This window comes from Oncorhynchus mykiss, chromosome Y (assembly GCF_013265735.2).
Source record: "Oncorhynchus mykiss isolate Arlee chromosome Y, USDA_OmykA_1.1, whole genome shotgun sequence".
Lineage (NCBI taxonomy): Eukaryota > Metazoa > Chordata > Actinopteri > Salmoniformes > Salmonidae > Oncorhynchus > Oncorhynchus mykiss.
The window spans coordinates 16978825-16998876 of NC_048593.1; the positions used below are offsets into that span (position 1 = coordinate 16978825).

A 20052-nucleotide genomic window follows, 5' to 3' on the forward strand; every position below is an offset into this window, starting at 1 on the left:
ATGTCATTTACAGTGCATGTCATTTACAGGGCATGTCATTTACAGTGCATGTCATTTACAGGGCATGTCATTTACAGTGCATGTCATTTACAGGGCATGTCATTTACAGTGCATGTCATTTACAGGGCATGTCATTTACAGTGCATGTCATTTACAGTGCATGTCATTTACAGGGCATGTCATTTACAGGGCATGTCATTTACAGGGCATGTCATTTACAGTGCATGTCATTTACAGTGCATGTCATTTACAGGGCATGTCATTTACAGGGCATGTCATTTACAGGGCATGTCATTTACAGGGCATGTCATTTACAGTGCATGTCATTTACAGTGGATGTCATTTACAGGGCATGTCATTTACAGTGCATGTCATTTACAGTGCATGTCATTTACAGTGCATGTCATTTACAGTGCATGTCATTTACAGGGCATGTCATTTACAGTGCATGTCATTTACAGGGCATGTCATTTACAGTGCATGTCATTTACAGTGCATGTCATTTACAGGGCATGTCATTTACAGGGCATGTCATTTACAGGGCATGTCATTTACAGTGCATGTCATTTACAGGGCATGTCATTTACAGGGCATGTCATTTACAGTGCATGTCATTTACAGTGCATGTCATTTACAGGGCATGTCATTTACAGTGCATGTCATTTACAGGGCATGTCATTTACAGGGCATGTCATTTACAGGGCATGTCATTTACAGTGCATGTCATTTACAGGGCATGTCATTTACAGGGCATGTCATTTACAGGGCATGTCATTTACAGGGCATGTCATTTATAGGGCATGTCATTTACAGTGCATGTCATTTACAGTGCATGTCATTTACAGGGCATGTCATTTACAGGGCATGTCATTTACAGTGCATGTCATTTACAGGGCATGTCATTTACAGGCCATGTCATTTACAGGGCATGTCATTTACAGTGCATGTCATTTACAGGGCATGTCATTTACAGTGCATTCAAAAAGTATTCAAATATTTGTAATTCTTCTATTTTTTTATATTTTTTTATTTAAAAAATTTCATTTATTGTTTACTTCAGTTTATATAGTAAATACTTTCGTAACAATTACTTCTTCTTAAAACTGCAATGTTGGTTTAGGGCTTGTAAGTAAGCATTTCACTGTAAGGTCAACACCTGTTGAATTCGGCGCATGTGACAAATAAGATTAGATTTGATTTGATTTTGCTAATAAGGAGTTGGTGACAAAACCAATTGTTTTATGATTGTACAACAAAATATCATGCTTCACCGAATCAAAAGCTTTTTGTAGGTCAAGCATGACCGTACCACAGAGGTTGCTACCTGTCAATTTCCTTCTTGATAAAATCTGTCAAGTATAGTAAACAAATGTTAGTAGAATATACAACATTTATTTAATCTAGGCAAGTCAGTTAAGAAAAATTATTATTTACAATGACGTCCTACCCCAGACGACACTGGGACAATTGTGGTCGCCCTATGGGACTCCCAATCACGGCCCGATGTGATTCAGCCTGGATTCAAACCAGGGACTGTAGTGACCCCTCTTGCACTGAGATGCAGTGCCTTAGACCGATACGCCACTCGGGAGTGTAACGACGTTCGTCTGTAGGAGGAGAAGCGGACCAAAAAGCAGCGTGGTGGTTATTCATGTTCTTTAATGGAAAACTGAACGATACATGAAATAACTCAAATCTACAAAACAACAAACGGAACGTGAAAACCTATACAGCCTATCCTGTGACAACAAACACAGTGACAGGAACAATCACCCACAAGCACACAGTGAAACCCAGGCTACCTAAGTATGATTCTCAATCAGAGACAACTATTGACACCTGCCTCTGATTGAGAACCATACTAGGCCGAAAACATAGAAATGCCCCAAAACATAGAAAAACAAACAGACTGCCCACCCAACTCACGCCCTGACCATACTAAATAAATACAAAACAACGGAAATAGAGGTCAGAACGTGACAGTACCCCCCCCCAAAGGTGCGGACTCCGGCCGCAAAACCTTGACCTATAGGGGAGGGTCTGGGTGGGCGTCTGTCCGCGGTGGCGGCTCTGGCGCGGGACGCGGACCCCACTTCACCATTGTCTTAGTCCGCCTTATTGTCCGCCTCCGTGGCTTTCTCACCATGGCCACCCTTCTCAATGACCCCACTGGACAGAGGGGCTGCTTGGGACAGAGGGGCAGCTCGGGACAGAGGGACGGCAGCTGCTCGGGACAGAAGGGCGGCAGCAGCTCGGGACAGAGGGGCGGCAGCAGCTCGGGACAGAGGGGCGGCAGCTGCTCGGGACAGAGGGGCGGCAGCTGCTCGGGACAGAGGGGCGGCAGCTGCTCGGGCGGCCCCTGGCTTACTGGCGGCCCCTGGCTGACTGACGGCACTGGCGGCCCCTGGCTTACTGGCGGCCCCTGGCTTACTGGCGGCACTGGCGGCCCCTGGCTGACTGGCGGCACTGGCGGCCCCTGGCTGACTGGCGGCACTGGCGGCCCCTGGCTGACTGGCGGCACTGGCGGCCCCTGGCTGACTAGCGGCACTGGCGGCCCCTGGCTGACTGGCGGCACTGGCGGCCCCTGGCTGACTGGCGGCACTGGCGGCCCCTGGCTGACGGGCGGCACTGGCGGCCCCTGGCTGACGGGCGGCACTGGCGGCTCCTGGCAGACGGGCGGCACTGGCGGCTCCTGGCAGACGGGCGGCACTGGCGGCTCCTGGCAGACGGGCGGCACTGGGCAGACGGGCGGCACTGGGCAGACGGGCAGCACTGGCGGCGCTGGGCAGACGGGCGGCACTGGCGGCGCTGGGCTGACGAGCGGCACTGGCGGCGCTGGAGAGGAGGAAGGCTCTGGAAGCGCCGGACTGAGTAGCTCTCGTAGCGCCGAACAGGCGGGAGACTCCGGCAGCGCTGGAGAGGAGGAAGCCCCTGTAAGGATGGGCCGGAGAGACAGCCTGGTACGGGGGGCTGCCACCGGAGGGCTGGTGCGTGGAGGTGGTGACGGATAGACCGGGCCGTGCAGGCGCACTGGAGCTCTTGAGCACCGAGCCTGCCCAACCTTACCCGGTTGAATGGTCCCGGTCGCCCTGCCAGTGCGGCGAGGTGGAATAGCCCGCACTGGGCTATGCAGGCGAACCGGGGACACCGTGCGCAAGGCTGGTGCCATGTAAGCCGGCCCAAGGAGACGCACTGGAGACCAGATGCGTAGAGCCGGCTTCATGGCACTTGGCTCGATGCCCACTCTAGCCCGGCCGATACGCGGAGCTGGAATGTACCGCACCGGGCTGTGCACCCGCACTGGGGACACCGTGCGCTCCACAGCATAACACGGTGCCTGCCCGGTCTCTCTAGCCCCCCGGTAACCACAGGAAGTTGGCTCAGGTCTCCTACCTGGCGTAGCCATACTCCCTGTTAGCCCCCCCCCAATAAATTTTTGGGGCTGACTCCCGGGCTTCCTTGCCAACCGTGTTCCCTCATATCGCCGGCTCCTCTCTCCGGCTGCCTCTGCTCTCCTCGCTGCCTCCACCTGTTCCCATGGAAGGCGATCCTTTCCCGCCAGGATCTCCTCCCATGTGTAGCAACCCTTGCCGTCCAACACATCATCCCAAGTCCATTCCTCCTTGTGCCGCTGTTGCCCGTTACCACGCCGCTTGGTCCTGTTGCGGTGGGTGATTCTGTAACGACGTTCGTCTGTAGGAGGAGAAGCGGACCAAAAAGCAGCGTGGTGGTTATTCATGTTCTTTAATGGAAAACTGAACGATACATGAAATAACTCAAATCTACAAAACAACAAACGGAACGTGAAAACCTATACAGCCTATCCTGTGACAACAAACACAGTGACAGGAACAATCACCCACAAACACACAGTGAAACCCAGGCTACCTAAGTATGATTCTCAATCAGAGACAACTATTGACACCTGCCTCTGATTGAGAACCATACTAGGCCGAAAACATAGAAATGCCCCAAAACATAGAAAAACAAACAGACTGCCCACCCAACTCACGCCCTGACCATACTAAATAAATACAAAACAACAGAAATAGAGGTCAGAACGTGACAGGGAGCCCAAATAGGATTGTCTAAAACCGGACTGAAGGTCATATAAAATGTTATGGTCATCAATGTGCTTTACGATCTGTTCACGGAGTGCTTTTTTTAAAGGCTTTGACAGCACACTGAAGATTAACACTGGTCTGTAGTTCCCTTGTTCAACTTTGCCTCCTTTGTTATAAAAAGGAACAACTCTTGCATGTTTCAACTCTTGTGATACCTTTCCAAGTTGAATGGAATGGTTGATGATGTGTGTTACACGAGGTCCGATAGCTGGTATGTTATGCGGTCCTGTGGTTTCTGGTTGCCGAGATATTCAAGCATCTTTGTAACGTCTGAAGTTGAAACTTGGGAAAATGCAAACTGTCCTCCGGAGACGCCCCTGGCTTAATAATAGGTTTGAATATGATGGTTTACATAGGTGACAGTGCATTCCGGGAGTTGGTCAACAAGGTTGCTGGCAATGGTGGTGAAAAACTCATTAAAATGATCAGCCACCTGTGCTCTGTCAAAGTTCCACATGGTCAGGTCATCTGAGGCTATGACTGTGTCCCAAAATGGCATTTGGGATGCAGCCTATGGCTATTGCTGTCCTATCTATATTTGATGAGTAGGTCATCCCAGCATTAGTATTCATCATAAAGTCCATCTCAGTGAAATGTTTTCCACCTTTGAGAAGACATCGCTATCCCAGTGATGAAATTGAAATAGAAAAGTACTGACTGACACGTTCAATGACATCAAAAGCTTGTTGGGACAACATTAACATCATTCCTGATGATTTGCTTATGCAAATCAAACTGCTCATTGGTGTTATTGGCAGCTGGTCTGCCTCAGTTGGTAGAGTAAACATCACAAAGTTGACATCTGGTCCAGACAAGACAAGGACAAGGACAAAACACTGAGGGACATGTCTTATGCTGCATACGGCCTCATCAGTGCTTCTGGATGTGCTCATAGCCGTTGATTATCTACATGCCTGGGCACTGTAATTACATTCATAGCAGCCTTATTACAGTGAGATTGATGCTGTGGCTAGACCATGTGTTCGGGGGAAGTGGATGAATGGTGGTTGGCTGAACTTGTGTAGCTGTTTGTTTTCTCTAGAAGCTTTGGCAAGATGGAGAGGAGAGCAGAGGCATAGCCAGGGAAATGAGAGCAGGCAACCAGCCCTTCCTCCTCTACATTCACCAACGCCTTCTCATATTACAGAACACAGACGGAGACGGAAAATGTGTGTGTTTCTGCATGCCATTCCCTTTCGTCTGTTGATCAGGGCAGTAGATCAAACATACTTATCCAGGTAAGAGGCAGAATGGAAGCGCGGCATTCTGGATCCATACACACACACACACACACACACACTTTCTCCCTCCTTGCCCGCTGATTGCACTATCCATCATCTGTCTGAGAAAATCTCCCTCCTTGGGCACACTTAATTTCTATCTTATCCCTCCATTTCTGTCATTTTACTGCTGCCATCTATCCCCTACAGCCCTCCCCCTCTTGCTTTCTCCTGTCAGCTGATCTGTGCCTTCTAAGAGAAATACTGCTATAGTTCTCTATACCAAGGTAGAGAACCATTTAACTGCAGACATCTGCCTACATTGTACCTCATTTATGATGAGGTAAATATCTTCCTTTGCATCCTTTCTTTCTTTCTTTCTTTCTTTGTGATCAAGTGTCTTATTAGAAACAAATAGCAGGACAAAGGAATTGGATAATAAACAAAACCAGAGAAGCCATTAAGAAGCTAGACATCCTGTTTCCCTCCAACACTCCCACAGGACCTCAGAGATTTGAACTATAACTTATGCTGGTAAGAGTGGCAGGTCAAAATTGATGACACTCTCTCTGGCATATTCTTTCTTAACACAGTCTGTTATTCTCAGTTCGTAGTCTTTTCTGATTGTATAACCCTCTTTATTACCTTCGTTTAAAAAATACCTCTCTTCTACAACTCTTGCTAAGAACGTCCTCATATGGACACCGTACTCTTCAAAGGCTTGTTTTGTTGGGGGGCAACCAAGGGACAGTTACCTTGATGTGTATGAGCAGCTCCTCTGGGTGAAATACAATGGTGGGGCTGGGGGTACGCCTAACCGATTAAAACTGTCAGGAGATCAAGGTCCTGTGGGACTCTCAGGCCACTGTCTGTCTGAGCACCGTGTTGCAAACATGCACTGACAGTAGAGTAGCTATCAGACCTGTTTGTATTGTTTCAGGACCATGGAAAACAAAATACTGTACATTGTCTCCTAGTAGTACAGCTGACCTGATGTTTCAGGACCATGGAGAGCAACACACATTTTTCACCATGTAGGTTACATCTGGATTTTGTTGGAGCATTGTCTTACTTTCTCCTTCCAGTCTCACATAATTTGATCAAGTAAAGCAGTGCTTTTACTCGAGTGCCTTTCTTTTCAGGACCACGGAGAGTGACATAGTTTTTGTTACTGGTAGTGAGATCATCTCAGCTATCCCAAATCTAACTAAGATTGATGGTTGAGAGCGATATTTTCCCCATAATTGTTGATCATGTTAGATCTGAGATCAACTTGTGGAATGAAGAAGGAGGAAGGATGAAGGATGATGTCCTTTCATAGTACTCAATGGGGCAGAGCCAAACAAGAGTGACACTTCAGCCATGCACCATAGGCCGGTATAACTACCCGACTCAGACTAAAATATTGATCAGCTATTTCATCAGTCAAACATGAGTGGTTTTGGGGTTAGTGGAGACACATATATCTCTGGAAGACACATGAATTGATGCTTTTAGTGAAAGGTGTGGGTGGAGGTCAATACAGTAACTCTCTGACTCCTCTTTTACAGTTCTCTCAACTCTTTCTTCACACACACACACACGTAAAAACACACACACACGTACAAACACACACACACACACACACACACAGGCAAACACAGACACACGTACAAACACACACACACACACACACACACGTACAAACACACACACACGTACAAACACACACACACACACACACACATAGGCAAACACAGACACACGTACAAACACACACACACACATACACTACCGTTCAAAAGTTTGGGGTCACTTAGAAATGTCCTTGTTTTTGAAAGAAAAACAAACAAAAAAGTCCATTAAAATAACATCAAATTGATCAGAAATACAGTGTAGACATTGTTAATGTTGTAAATGACTATTGTAGCTGGAAACAGCTGATTTTTAATGAGAAAACAGACACCTCCATGATGCTGGCCTTCTAGACAGAGTTCCAAAGAAAATGCCATATCTCAGACTGGCCAATAAAAAGAAAAGATGAAAATGGGCAAAAGAACACAGACACTGGACAGAGGAACTCTGCCTGGAAGGCCATCATCCTGATGTCAGCTCTTCACTGTTGATGTTGAGACTGGTGTTTGCAGGTACTATTTAATGAACCTGCCAGTTGGGGACTGTTTCTCAAACTAGACACGAATGTACTTGTCCTCTTGCTCTTGCTCAGTTGTGCACCGGGGCCTCCCACTCCTCTTTCTATTATAGTTAGTACCCGTTTGCTCTGTTTTAGGAAGGGAGTAGTACACAGCATTGTACGAGATCTTCAGTTTCTTGGCAATTTCTCACATGGAATAGCCTTCATTTCTCAGAACAAGAATAGGCTGACGAGTTTCCGAAGAAAGTTATTTGTTTCTGGCCATTTTGAGCCTGTAATCGAACCCACAAATGCTGATGCTCCAGATACTCAACTAGACTAAAGAAGGCCAGTTTTATTGCTTATTTAATCAGGACAACAGTTTTCAGCTGTGCTAACATAATTGCAAAAGGGTTTTCTAATGATCAATTAGCCTTTTAAAATAATAAACTTGGATTAGCTAACATAACATGCCATTGGAACACAGCAGTGATGGTTGCTGATAATGGGCTTCTGTACGCCTATGTAGATATTCCATAAAAAATAATCCGTTTCCAGCTACAATAGTCATTTACAACATTAACAATGTCTACACTGTATTTCTAATCAATTTGATGTTATTTTAATGGACAAAAAAAATGATTTTCTTTCAAAAAGAAGGACATTTCTAAGTGACCCCAAACTTTTGAACAGTAGTGTACACACACACACACCGCACCCCTATCTTTAGTCTGTACAAGGAACCACCCTGTTTCCCCTCTTCATTCATCTCTCCTATTTCCTCCCTCGTCTGCCCCTCCTCTCCACTTCAGTCTGTGGAGCCACGCTGTCCGTTCTTCATTCATCCCCTGCATTCCTTCCTTTATCTGCTGCCTCACATTATTTACTGCCTTCAGCGCACACTGATCTGGGATGCTTTGCTTTACTTATTTGTATTCCTTTTGTCTCAATGTGTGTGTGTGTGTGTGTGTGTGTGTGTGTGTGTGTGAGAGTGTGTGTGTGTGTGTGTGGACGTGTATGTGAGTGTGTAACAATGACTGAAACAGATTCTATAACAAATTCCCAAGGACGTCCAGTACCTTCATTTGTTTCACTAGCAGGTTGTTTTGGGGATAGATTGATTAGTATTCGAAGGCTGATGGCCCGTTACTTGTTTGCTGTGTCTGCCAGTGGAGTGTGTGTATACAACCACAATCCCCAGTGTATCCTGCCCTGTGGGTTAACGATTTGTGTGTGTCTCAATCCCTCGCTTTGTGCTATCTAGAAAGTGACTTAACTAAGCACCAAAAGGACACACCTTATATCTTGACTTTAGGCACCTTAGTACATTTCTACATTTCAGTGAAATTGTAAGTAAAACGTGGGACAATGCACTTGCACATACCTGTATTTGTGTGTACAAACTTATACTGCAGAAATTCACTTTGGTGTAGGGGGATAACAGCTCCTTATTTGGCTCTACTCAGTTTCCTGTCCACTGCCCCCCCCCCTACACACACACACACACACGCACACACACACACACACACCTAATGATGACAAGCAGGAGTCCAACCCCCTCACATCCCATTTTCTCTGGTTCTGATCAATGAAGAGAGCATGAGCGAGAGAGAGAGAGAGAGAGAGCGTCACAGTGTTTTCGTTCAGTACACGTTACCTCACACGCACTCTGAAGACACAGCAGCGAGAAAGGGCACCCGTATCTATCCGTTGCATTACTAGCTGGTTTCTTTCAGAGAGAGCTCTGCAGACGTGAAAATACCACGATTACTGCCGAAGTGGAACTCTCGCCAGTTGCCACAGTCTTTCCTGGATTCCCTTCAACCTTCTCGCCGCATTTCTCTATCCTAGGTTTTCTGGAATGAGCTGTTTTCCTGCTTGCGTCGTTTCCATGTCAGCATGGGAACTGCCGTGTCCAAAAGGAAGAATATAAGAAACGATGCGACATCTTCCGTGGCAGCAAAAGTTAGGTGAGTGCCCTCTGTCCCGACCGACCAAACACCCACCGACAGACTAGCCTTTCGGCATTACCGTCACACTGTAGCCAGATATCTGCTGTGCTACAAAATTACTGAACATAGCGTGAGATAGGACCTAACAGTGACATTAAGGCTACCTCTTTATGCAACAAGAACAGGTGTATTTAGGCTAACCAACGAAACTGCGTAATTGCGCGTTTATCAACGCCTAGATCTATTCATGGTGGGTCCCCCCGCAATTATTTTACGTTATGTCGTCCCGTGCAGGACAGTTAGGATAGATATCATCATAATAATCGGGGAGCAACATCAACCCATCACTGCGTCTTCAGCTTTCTCGACATGACTTGGTTGCACAAATAGCAATTGATGGGTTGCACAATTTACGGTTTAGGTTCCCAAAGTGGCCTTTGTTCTCACCATTGGCGCATGCAGAAAGTGTGTATCATGACAGGGAATATGTTCACGTATACTGGACATCTGTATGGTGCAGTGCAATTTAGATCCGTTTGAGTTTAGTCCATTTCAACTTCAGTTCACTCTGTCTGGATCTCATTTGCAGACAACAGTTTAACACATTCGCACATATAGCTCTTGAAGGCGGCCTAAAATCAAACATGATATGTAAAAGAAAGGTACAATGATGGCAACGTCGTCTAACCCATTTAGGAGACTGTAGCCTATGGGTCCCACTGCACGGATGGTGACTTGTTTCAAACCAATGGATCAGATAAGACGGACACGTACCATTAACCGTTATCTTTAGAAACAATTGGATTTGTAATGGTCTGCATTTGACCTTAATAGCAGCGACTACCGGTATTGGATGCACTGGCGTTGCACCCTGCGGGAAAATGATCGAGCTATCAATTCATCAATCAGCCGCAATTGACTCGCGCGCCTTCGGTCATCGGGCGTCACGGTGAGTTATTGCACCAGTCGAAAAATGGAAACAGAATGCCTATAAACGCCACCGTTCATTTATTAAGCAAAGAAAGCATAAACAATCCTATATTTGGCAGGTCTCTGAGGCTATAGGCTAAAGCTAACCAGTCTAAACGACTCACGTGAGCTAAACGTTACTTCGCGTGCCCTGTGAAAGTTTAAACACAGGTCATTCATCTGTGAGATTTCTGAAACCGTGTCACCAAGGCAATAATGTCTAACAGCACCGCATTTACGTTTATTCTAAAGTTGGCAATGCGCAGGTATCCTGTGTTTACTGTTTGGGTAATATGAGCGGAATAACCCGCAGTTTTCTCAAAGCACGTCGTCTGATTATGGATTCCATAAAATGGATCGGCCTCGACTCAATTTAGCCACTAATGAAATCAGTGTGATGGCTCCCTCATGCCATCATGACTGCAGCTGCACCTTGGTGGGTTTAAATGGACCTTGCAGCAGGTGGAATAGGAGAGAAATTCACAGAGATAAACATATCTGATTGGTCACACATGAGTTGTCACACAACCTTTGTTTAATGGAGGTCACTGCATGACCTTGAATCCAGATGCTGGGTTAATGTCATAGATAGATGTTGGATTATATTGGTATGCTTATGTCATTCTGTGTGTGTGTGTGTGTGTGTGTGTTAACCCTCTCTGTATGCAGTGCTGTGTGTGTGTTTTCCACTCTGTACTGCGCTACTTTCTCTGAACTCACACAGGGCTATGACAGGAGAAAGGGGACATCTTTCTCTTTTACATTTCTCTCATCTCTTTCTTCACACACACACACACACACAAACACACACACACACAAACACACACACACACACACACACACACACACACACACACACAGACACACACACACCAATCTCCTGCCTGACTCATGGACATTATCTCTCATGCCTTTCAGTTGACTGGAGTTTGAATGATATGATTGAACAAACAGTAGTATACACTAGAGTAGGATCCAGGCTCAGTACACTCCTCAGTACACTCCTCATTACACTCCTCAGTGCACTCCTCATTAAACTCCTCAGTACACTCCTCATTACGCTCCTCAGTACGCTCCTCATTACACTCCTCAGTACACTCCTCAGTACACTCCTCTCAGCACACTCCTCTGTGCACTCCTCAGTACGCTCCTCATTACACTCCTCAGTACACTCCTCAGCACACTCCTCTGTGCACTCCTCAGTAAACTCCTCAGTGCATTCCTCAGTACACTCCTCAGTACACTCCTCAGTACACTCCTCATTACACTCCTCAGTACACTCCTCAGTGCATTCCTCAGTGCACTCCTCAGTACACTCCTCATTACACTCCTCATTACACTCCTCAGTACACTCCTCATTACACTCCTCAGTACACTACCCAGTACAATCCTCAGTACACTCCTCAGGACACTCCTCAGTACACTCCTCATTACACTCCTCTCAGCACACTCCTCTGTGCACTCCTCAGTACACTCCTCAGTACACTCCTCAGTACACTCCTCATTACACTCCTCTCAGTACACTCCTCAGTACACTCCTCAGTACACTCCTCTGCACACTCCTCTGTACACTCCTCGGTACACTCCTCAGTACACTCTTCTGTACACTCCTAATTACGCTCCTCAGTACACTCCTCAGTACACTCCTAATTACACTCCTCTCAGTACACTCCTCAGTACACTCCTCAGTACACTCCTCTGTACACTCCTCAGTACACTCCTCAGTACACTCCTCTCTACACTTCTCAGTACACTCATCTCAGCTCAGTCAGCTCCAACCTTTATTGTCATTACTGAGATCACACATCTAACACATTCAATATTCATGACTCACTCACCTGCATATGAATTCATCAATGCATGGTCACGCACAGTACTAACCTAATCTATGTAACATGTACAGTACTAACCTAATCTATGTAACATGTACAGTACTAACCTAATCTATGTAACATGTACAGTACTAACCTAATCTATGTAACATGTACAGTACTAACCTAATCTATGTAACATGTACAGTACTACCCTAATCTATGTAACATGTAACATATACAGTACTAACCTAATCTATGTAACATGTACAGTACTAACCTAATCTATGTAACATGTAACATGTACAGTACTAACCTAATCTATGTAACATGTACAGTACTAACCTAATCTCTGTAACATGTACAGTACTAACCTAATCTATGCAACATGTACAGTACTAACCTAATCTATGTAACATGTAACATGTACAGTACTAACCTAATCTATGTAACATGTACAGTACTACCCTAATCTATGTAACATGTACAGTACTAACCTAATCTATGTAACATGTACAGTACTAACCTAATCTATGTAACATGTACAGTACTAACCTAATCTATGTAACATGTACAGTACTAACCTAATCTATGTAACATGTACAGTACTACCCTAATCTATGTAACATGTACAGTACTAACCTAATCTATGTAACATGTACAGGACTACCCTAATCTATGTAACATGTACAGTACTAACCTAATCTATGTAACATGTAACATGTACAGTGCTAACCTAATCTATGTAACATGTAACATGTACAGTACTAAACTAATCTATGTAACATGTACAGAACTAAACTAATCAATGTAACATGTACAGTACTAACCTAATCTATGTAACATGTACAGTACTGACCTAATCTATGTAACATGTACAGTACTAACCTAATCTATGTAGCATGTACAGTACTAACCTAATCTACGTAACATGTACAGTACTAACCTAATCTATGTAACATGTACAGTGCTAAACTAATCAATGTAACATGTACAGTACTACCCTAATCTATGTAACATGTACAGTGCTAACCTAATCTATGTAACATGTAACATGTACAGTACTAACCTAATCTATGTAACATGTACAGTACTAACCTAATCTATGTAACATGTAACATGTACAGTACTAACCTAATCTATGTAACATGTAACATGTACAGTACTAACTTAATCTATGTAACATGTACAGTACTAACCTAATCTGTGTAACATGTACAGTACTAACCTAATCAATGTAACATGTAGAGTACTACCCTAATCTATGTAACATGTAACATGTACAGTACTAACCTAATCTGTGTAACATGTACAGTACTAACCTAATCTATGTAACATGTAACATGTACAGTACTAACGTAATCTATGTAACATGTACAGTACTAACCTAATCTGTGTAACATGTACAGTGCTAACCTAATCTATGTAACATGTACAGTACTAACCTAATCCATGTAACATGTACAGTACTAACCCAATCTATGTAACATGTAACATGTACAGTACTAACCTAATCTATGTACATGTAACATGTACAGTACTACCCTAATCTATGTAACATGTACAGTACTACCCTAATCTATGTAACATGTACAGTGCTAACATAATATATGTAACATGTAACATGTACAGTACTAACCTAATCTATGTAACATGTACAGTACTAACCTAATCTATGTAACATGTAACATGTACAGTACTAACCTAATCTATGTAACATGTAACATGTACAGTACTAACCTAATCTCTGTAACATGTAACATGTACAGTACTAACCTAATCTCTGTAACATGTAACATGTACAGTACTACCCTAATCTATGTAACATGCACAGTACTAACCTAATCTATGTAACATGTACAGTACTAACCTAATCTATGTAACATGTACAGTACTAACCTAATCTATGTAACATGTAACATGTACAGTACGACCCTAATCTATGTAACATGTACAGTACTACCCTGATCTATGTAACATGTAACATGTGCAGTACTAACCTAATCTATGTAACATGTAACATGTACAGTACTAACCTAATCTATGTAACATGTACAGTACTACCCTAATCTATGTAACATGTACAGTACTAACCTAATCTATGTAACATGTACAGTACTAACCTAATCTATGTAACATGTACAGTACTAACCGTATCTATGTAACATGTACAGTACTAATCTAATCTATGTAACATGTACAGTACTACCCTAATCTATGTAACATGTAACATGTACAGTACTAAACTAATCAATGTAACATGTACAGTACTAACCTAATCTATGTAACATGTACAGTACTAACCTAATCTATGTAACATGTAACATGTACAGTACTACCCTAATCTCTGTAACATGTAACATGTACAGTACTACCCTAATCTATGTAACATGCACAGTACTAACCTAATCTATGTAACATGTACAGTACTAACCTAATCTATGTAACATGTACAGTACTAACCTAATCTATGTAACATGTAACATGTACAGTACTACCCTAATCTATGTAACATGTAACATGTACAGTGCTAACCTAATCTATGTAACATGTACAGTACTAACCTAATCTATGTAACATGTAACATGTACAGTACTAACCTAATCTATGTAACATGTAACATGTACAGTACTAACCTAATCTCTGTAACATGTAACATGCACAGTACTAACCTAATCTCTGTAACATGTAACATGTACAGTACTACCCTAATCTATGTAACATGCACAGTACTAACCTAATCTATGTAACATGTACAGTACTAACCTAATCTATGTAACATGTACAGTACTAACCTAATCTATGTAACATGTAACATGTACAGTACTAACCTAATCTATTTAACATGTAACATGTCCAGTACTACCCTAATCTATGTAACATGTACAGTACTAACCTAATCTATGTAACATGTACAGTACTAACCTAATCTATGTAACATGTAACATGTACAGTACTAACCTAATCTCTGTAACATGTAACATGTACAGTACTAACCTAATCTCTGTAACATGTAACATGTACAGTACTACCCTAATCTATGTAACATGCACAGTACTAACCTAATCTATGTAACATGTACAGTACTAACCTAATCTATGTAACATGTAACATGTACAGTACTACCCTGATCTATGTAACATGTAACATGTGCAGTACTAACCTAATCTATGTAACATGTAGCATGTACAGTACTAACCTAATCTATGTAACATGTACAGTACTACCCTAATCTATGTAACATGTAACATGTACAGTACTAACCTAATCTGTGTAATATGTAACATGTACAGTGCTAACCTAATCTATGTAACATGTACAGTACTAACCTAATCTATGTAACATGTACAGTACTAACCTAATCTATGTAACATGTACAGTACTAACCTTATCTATGTAACATGTACAGTACTAATCTAATCTATGTAACATGTACAGTACTACCCAAATCTATGTAACATGTAACATGTACAGTACTAAACTAATCAATGTAACATGTACAGTACTAACCTAATCTATGTAACATGTACAGTACTAACCTAATACATGTAACATGTACAGTACTACCCTAATCTATGTAACATGTAACATGTACAGTACTAACCTAATCTATGTAACATGTACAGTACTACCCTTATCTATGTAACATGTAACATGTACAGTACTACCTTAATCTATGTAACATTTAACATGTGCAGTACTAACCTAATCTATGTAACATGCACAGTACTAACCTAATATATGTAACATGTAACATGTACAGTACTAACCTAATCTATGTAACATGTAACATGTACAGTACTAACCTAATCTGTGTAATATGTAACATGTACAGTGCTAACCTAATCTATGTAACATGTACAGTACTAACCTAATCTATGTAACATGTACAGTACTACCCTAATCTATGTAACATGTACAGTAATACCCTAATCTGTAACATGTAACATGTACAGTACTAAACTAATCAATGTAACATGTACAGTACTAACCTAATCTCTGTAACATGTACAGTACTAAACAAATCTATGTAACTCGTAACATGTACAGTACTAACCTAATCTATGTAACATGTACAGTACTAACCTAATCTATGTAACATGTACAGTACTAACCTAATCTATGTAACATGTACAGTACTAACCTAATCTATGTAACATGTACAGTACTACCCTAATCTATGTAACATGTACAGTACTAACCTAATCTATGTAACATGTACAGTACTAACCTAATCTATGTAACATGTACAGTACTAACCTAATCTATGTAACATGTACAGTACTAACTTTATCTATGTAACATGTACAGTACTAACTTTATCTATGTAACATGTACAGTACTAATCTAATCTATGTAACATGTAACATGTACAGTACTAAACTAATCAATGTAACATGTACAGTACTAACCTAATCTATGTAACATGTACAGTACTAAACAAATCTATGTAACTCGTAACATGTACAGTACTAACCTAATCTATGTAACATGTACAGTACTAACCTAATCTATGTAACATGTACAGTACTAACCTAATCTATGTAACATGTACAGTACTAACCTAATCTATGTAACATGTACAGTACTACCCTAATCTATGTAACATGTACAGTACTAACCTAATCTATGTAACATGTACAGTACTAACCTAATCTATGTAACATGTACAGTACTAACCTAATCTATGTAACATGTACAGTACTAACCTAATCTATGTAACATGTACAGTACTAACCTTATCTATGTAACATGTACAGTACTAATCTAATCTATGTAACATGTAACATGTACAGTACTAAACTAATCAATGTAACATGTACAGTACTAACCTAATCTATGTAACATGTACAGTACTAAACAAATCTATGTAACTCGTAACATGTACAGTACTAACCTAATCTATGTAACATGTACAGTACTAACCTAATCTATGTAACATGTACAGTACTAACCTAATCTATGTAACATGTACAGTACTAACCTAATACATGTAACATGTAACATGTACAGTACTAACCTAATCTATGTAACATGTACAGTACTAACCTAATCTATGTAACATGTACAGTACTAAACAAATCTAAACAATGTACACACTCATCGTAGGGGGGAAATAATCCTGCAGCAAGAGGATTTAAATATCTGAAGAAAGATTTAGAATCGCCACCAGGGGGCAGCTGGAAGCGTTTTTTTTTATACAATGCAGTACCGTACCTACATTAGATAAATTGTTTTATTATATGTTGAAGGCAAACAGTAAGCAGAATAAACTGTTTTGGTTACCTGTGTGGTCTTGCGGTTAAAGGCACGGACCCCAACACACATATGCCGAAATTGGCAAGGATTTGATTCCTGCTCTTTGATTCGTGGATGAATGTCTATTTTTGGCACATTAATTCCACGTCGTTACAGCGTTAAAACAGAAACAAGTCAAAGGTTAACAGTCTAGGCATTCATTCCGAGTGGTTTGGGGGAGGCAAGCACTAAGAATAATCAGTATTCTTAGTGCTTGCTAGAACATTGTGAACCGTTGTAGCACAGTGATCTATACAGCGCACTCCAGCTCCGAGTGCTCCGAGCCGCATGAGTCCTGGTCGATTTCGTGACCTACATTAATTAGGCCCACAACTAAATTGCGTTTTTAAAGAGTGTTAAATAAATAGTCTGATAATTTACGCATCGAGGAAATGTGCCTCAGCTCAACAAAAGCTTGAAGATATACTAGTCTGGAGGAACGTGTGTACGTACAGTAGACCTACATCGATCAATCAACTGATGGCCCAAATCAGCGCATCAACTCAGCCGGGGGAAAACAAACAGTAGTCTATTATCAGTTTTCACCTTTCATTATATGACAATGAATAGGCTAACGGGTAGCATAAAGAATGTACTGGAATATAATCAAATAACAATGGGCCTTGTGCAACCATCGATTGCACTAGATTATCGCCAGCTGATGTCTCATTAAACAATCAATAGCACTAAATTCACCCACACAGCTGATCTCAATTGCAATCATTATTGGTCACCTCATTACTGCGCCCTAAAATACGATGTCAGTGTTACATTAATGTTAGTCCTGCTTTCAACCAAAATCTTTCAAGATACACTATATATATTTCTATATATACACAAAAGTATGTGGACACCCCTTCAAATTAGTGGATTCGGCTATTTCAGCCACACCCGTTGCTAACAAGTGTATAAAATCGACCACACAGCCATGCGATCTCCATAGACAAACATTGGCAGTAGAATGGCCATACTGAAGTGCTCAGTGACTTTCAACGTGGCACCATCATAGGATCCCACCTTTCCAACAAGTCAGTTCGTCAAATTTCTGCCCTGCCAAAGCTGCCCTGGTCAACTGTAAGTGCTGTTACTGTGAAGTGGAAACGTCTAGGAGCAACAACGGCTCAGCCGTGAAGTGGTAGGCCACACAAGCTCAGAGAACTGGACTGCCGAGTGCTGAAACATGAACATCGTCTGTCCTCGGTTGCAACACTCACTACCAAATCCCAAACTGCCTCTGGAAGGAACGTCAGCACAAAAACTGTTCGTCGGGAACTTCATGAAATGGGTTTCCATGGCCCGAGCAGCCGCACATAAGTCTAAAATCACCATGTGCAATGCCAAGCATCGGCTGGAGTGGGGTAAAGCTTGCCGCCATTGGACTCTGGAGCAGTGGAAACGCGTACTCTGGAGTGATGAATCACGCTTCACCATCTGGCAATCCGACAGACAAATCTGGGTTTGATGGATGCCAGGATAACACTACCTGCCTGAATGCATAGTGCCAACTGTAAAGTTTGGTGTAGGAGGAATAATGGTCTGGGACTGTTTTCATGGTTCGGGCTAGGCCCCTTAGTTCCAGTGAAGGGAAATCTTGATGTTACAGCATACAAAGACATTCTAGACGATTCTATACTTCCAACTTTGTGGCAACAGCTTTGGGAAGGCCCTTTCCTGTTTCAGCATGACAATGTCCCCGTGCACAAAGCGAGGTACATACAGAAATGGTTTGTCGAGATCGGTGTGGAGGAACTTGACTGGCCTGCACAGAGCCTTGATCTCAACCCCATCGAACACCTTTCAGATGAATTGGAACACCGACTGCGAGGCAGGCCTAATCGCCCAACATCAGTACCCGACCTCACTACTGCTCTTGTGGCTGAATGGAATATAATGTCCATGCAGCCAAGTTCCAACATCTAGAGGAAAGCCCAGAAGAGTGGAGGCTGTTGTAGCAGCAAAGAGGGGAGCGACTCCGTATCAATGCCCATGATTTTGGAATGAGATGGTCGAGCAGGTGTCCACGTACTTTTTGGTCATGTAGTGTATGTTCGCCCCCTGGATTGTATTGCAATCAGAATAACTTTTTGGACTAAAGGCGATTTATATGTTTGACCAGCATTCCGTACAATAATATAAATCAAGCATTTCCTCGTTTACCACGGCACATCTACCTTGACAATTTACCCAACACTTTGTATGAATGGAAACTAATGTTGGTGTAGTCTATTTTATTTGTTTGTTATTTATGTTGTCTAATAGTGTCTGGTATGGTAATTTATTATCAAGATCAGGGGTAAAATATCCCCGAACTGTCCATATTTAAAATGGTCAATATATCAGGGCGATTTAATTATTTGTGCCACAAGGGCATGGGCTGGCTTCAAACCAACACTAACACTGTAGGCCTTTATGTGCTCTGAAGGCTGTGTCCCGAACCTCTAGACCACCCCAGGCCACAATTGAACTGAATCTTGACTTTAGCATACACTTGACACTTGTATGTCATAGCCTAATGGAGACCAATATCTATCTTATTCAGCTATATAAAACAATGGTGGCTGATCT

The 20052-nt window shown here is 42.4% G+C and overlaps 1 protein-coding gene across 6 annotated transcripts in view; it reads left to right on the forward strand.

The window, feature by feature from the left end:
• The first annotated feature begins 9041 nt into the window (after positions 1-9041).
• Positions 9042-20052, forward strand: part of LOC110509722 (NMDA receptor synaptonuclear signaling and neuronal migration factor) — a 50837-nt gene continuing 39826 nt past the window's right edge. For all 6 annotated transcript variants that reach the window (XM_036967934.1, XM_036967937.1, XM_036967936.1 and 3 more), the window contains exon 1: positions 9042-9427. In XM_036967934.1, the coding sequence (XP_036823829.1) occupies positions 9357-9427 (71 nt within the window). In that variant the 5' untranslated portion in view covers positions 9042-9356. The remainder of the gene's footprint in view (positions 9428-20052) is intronic.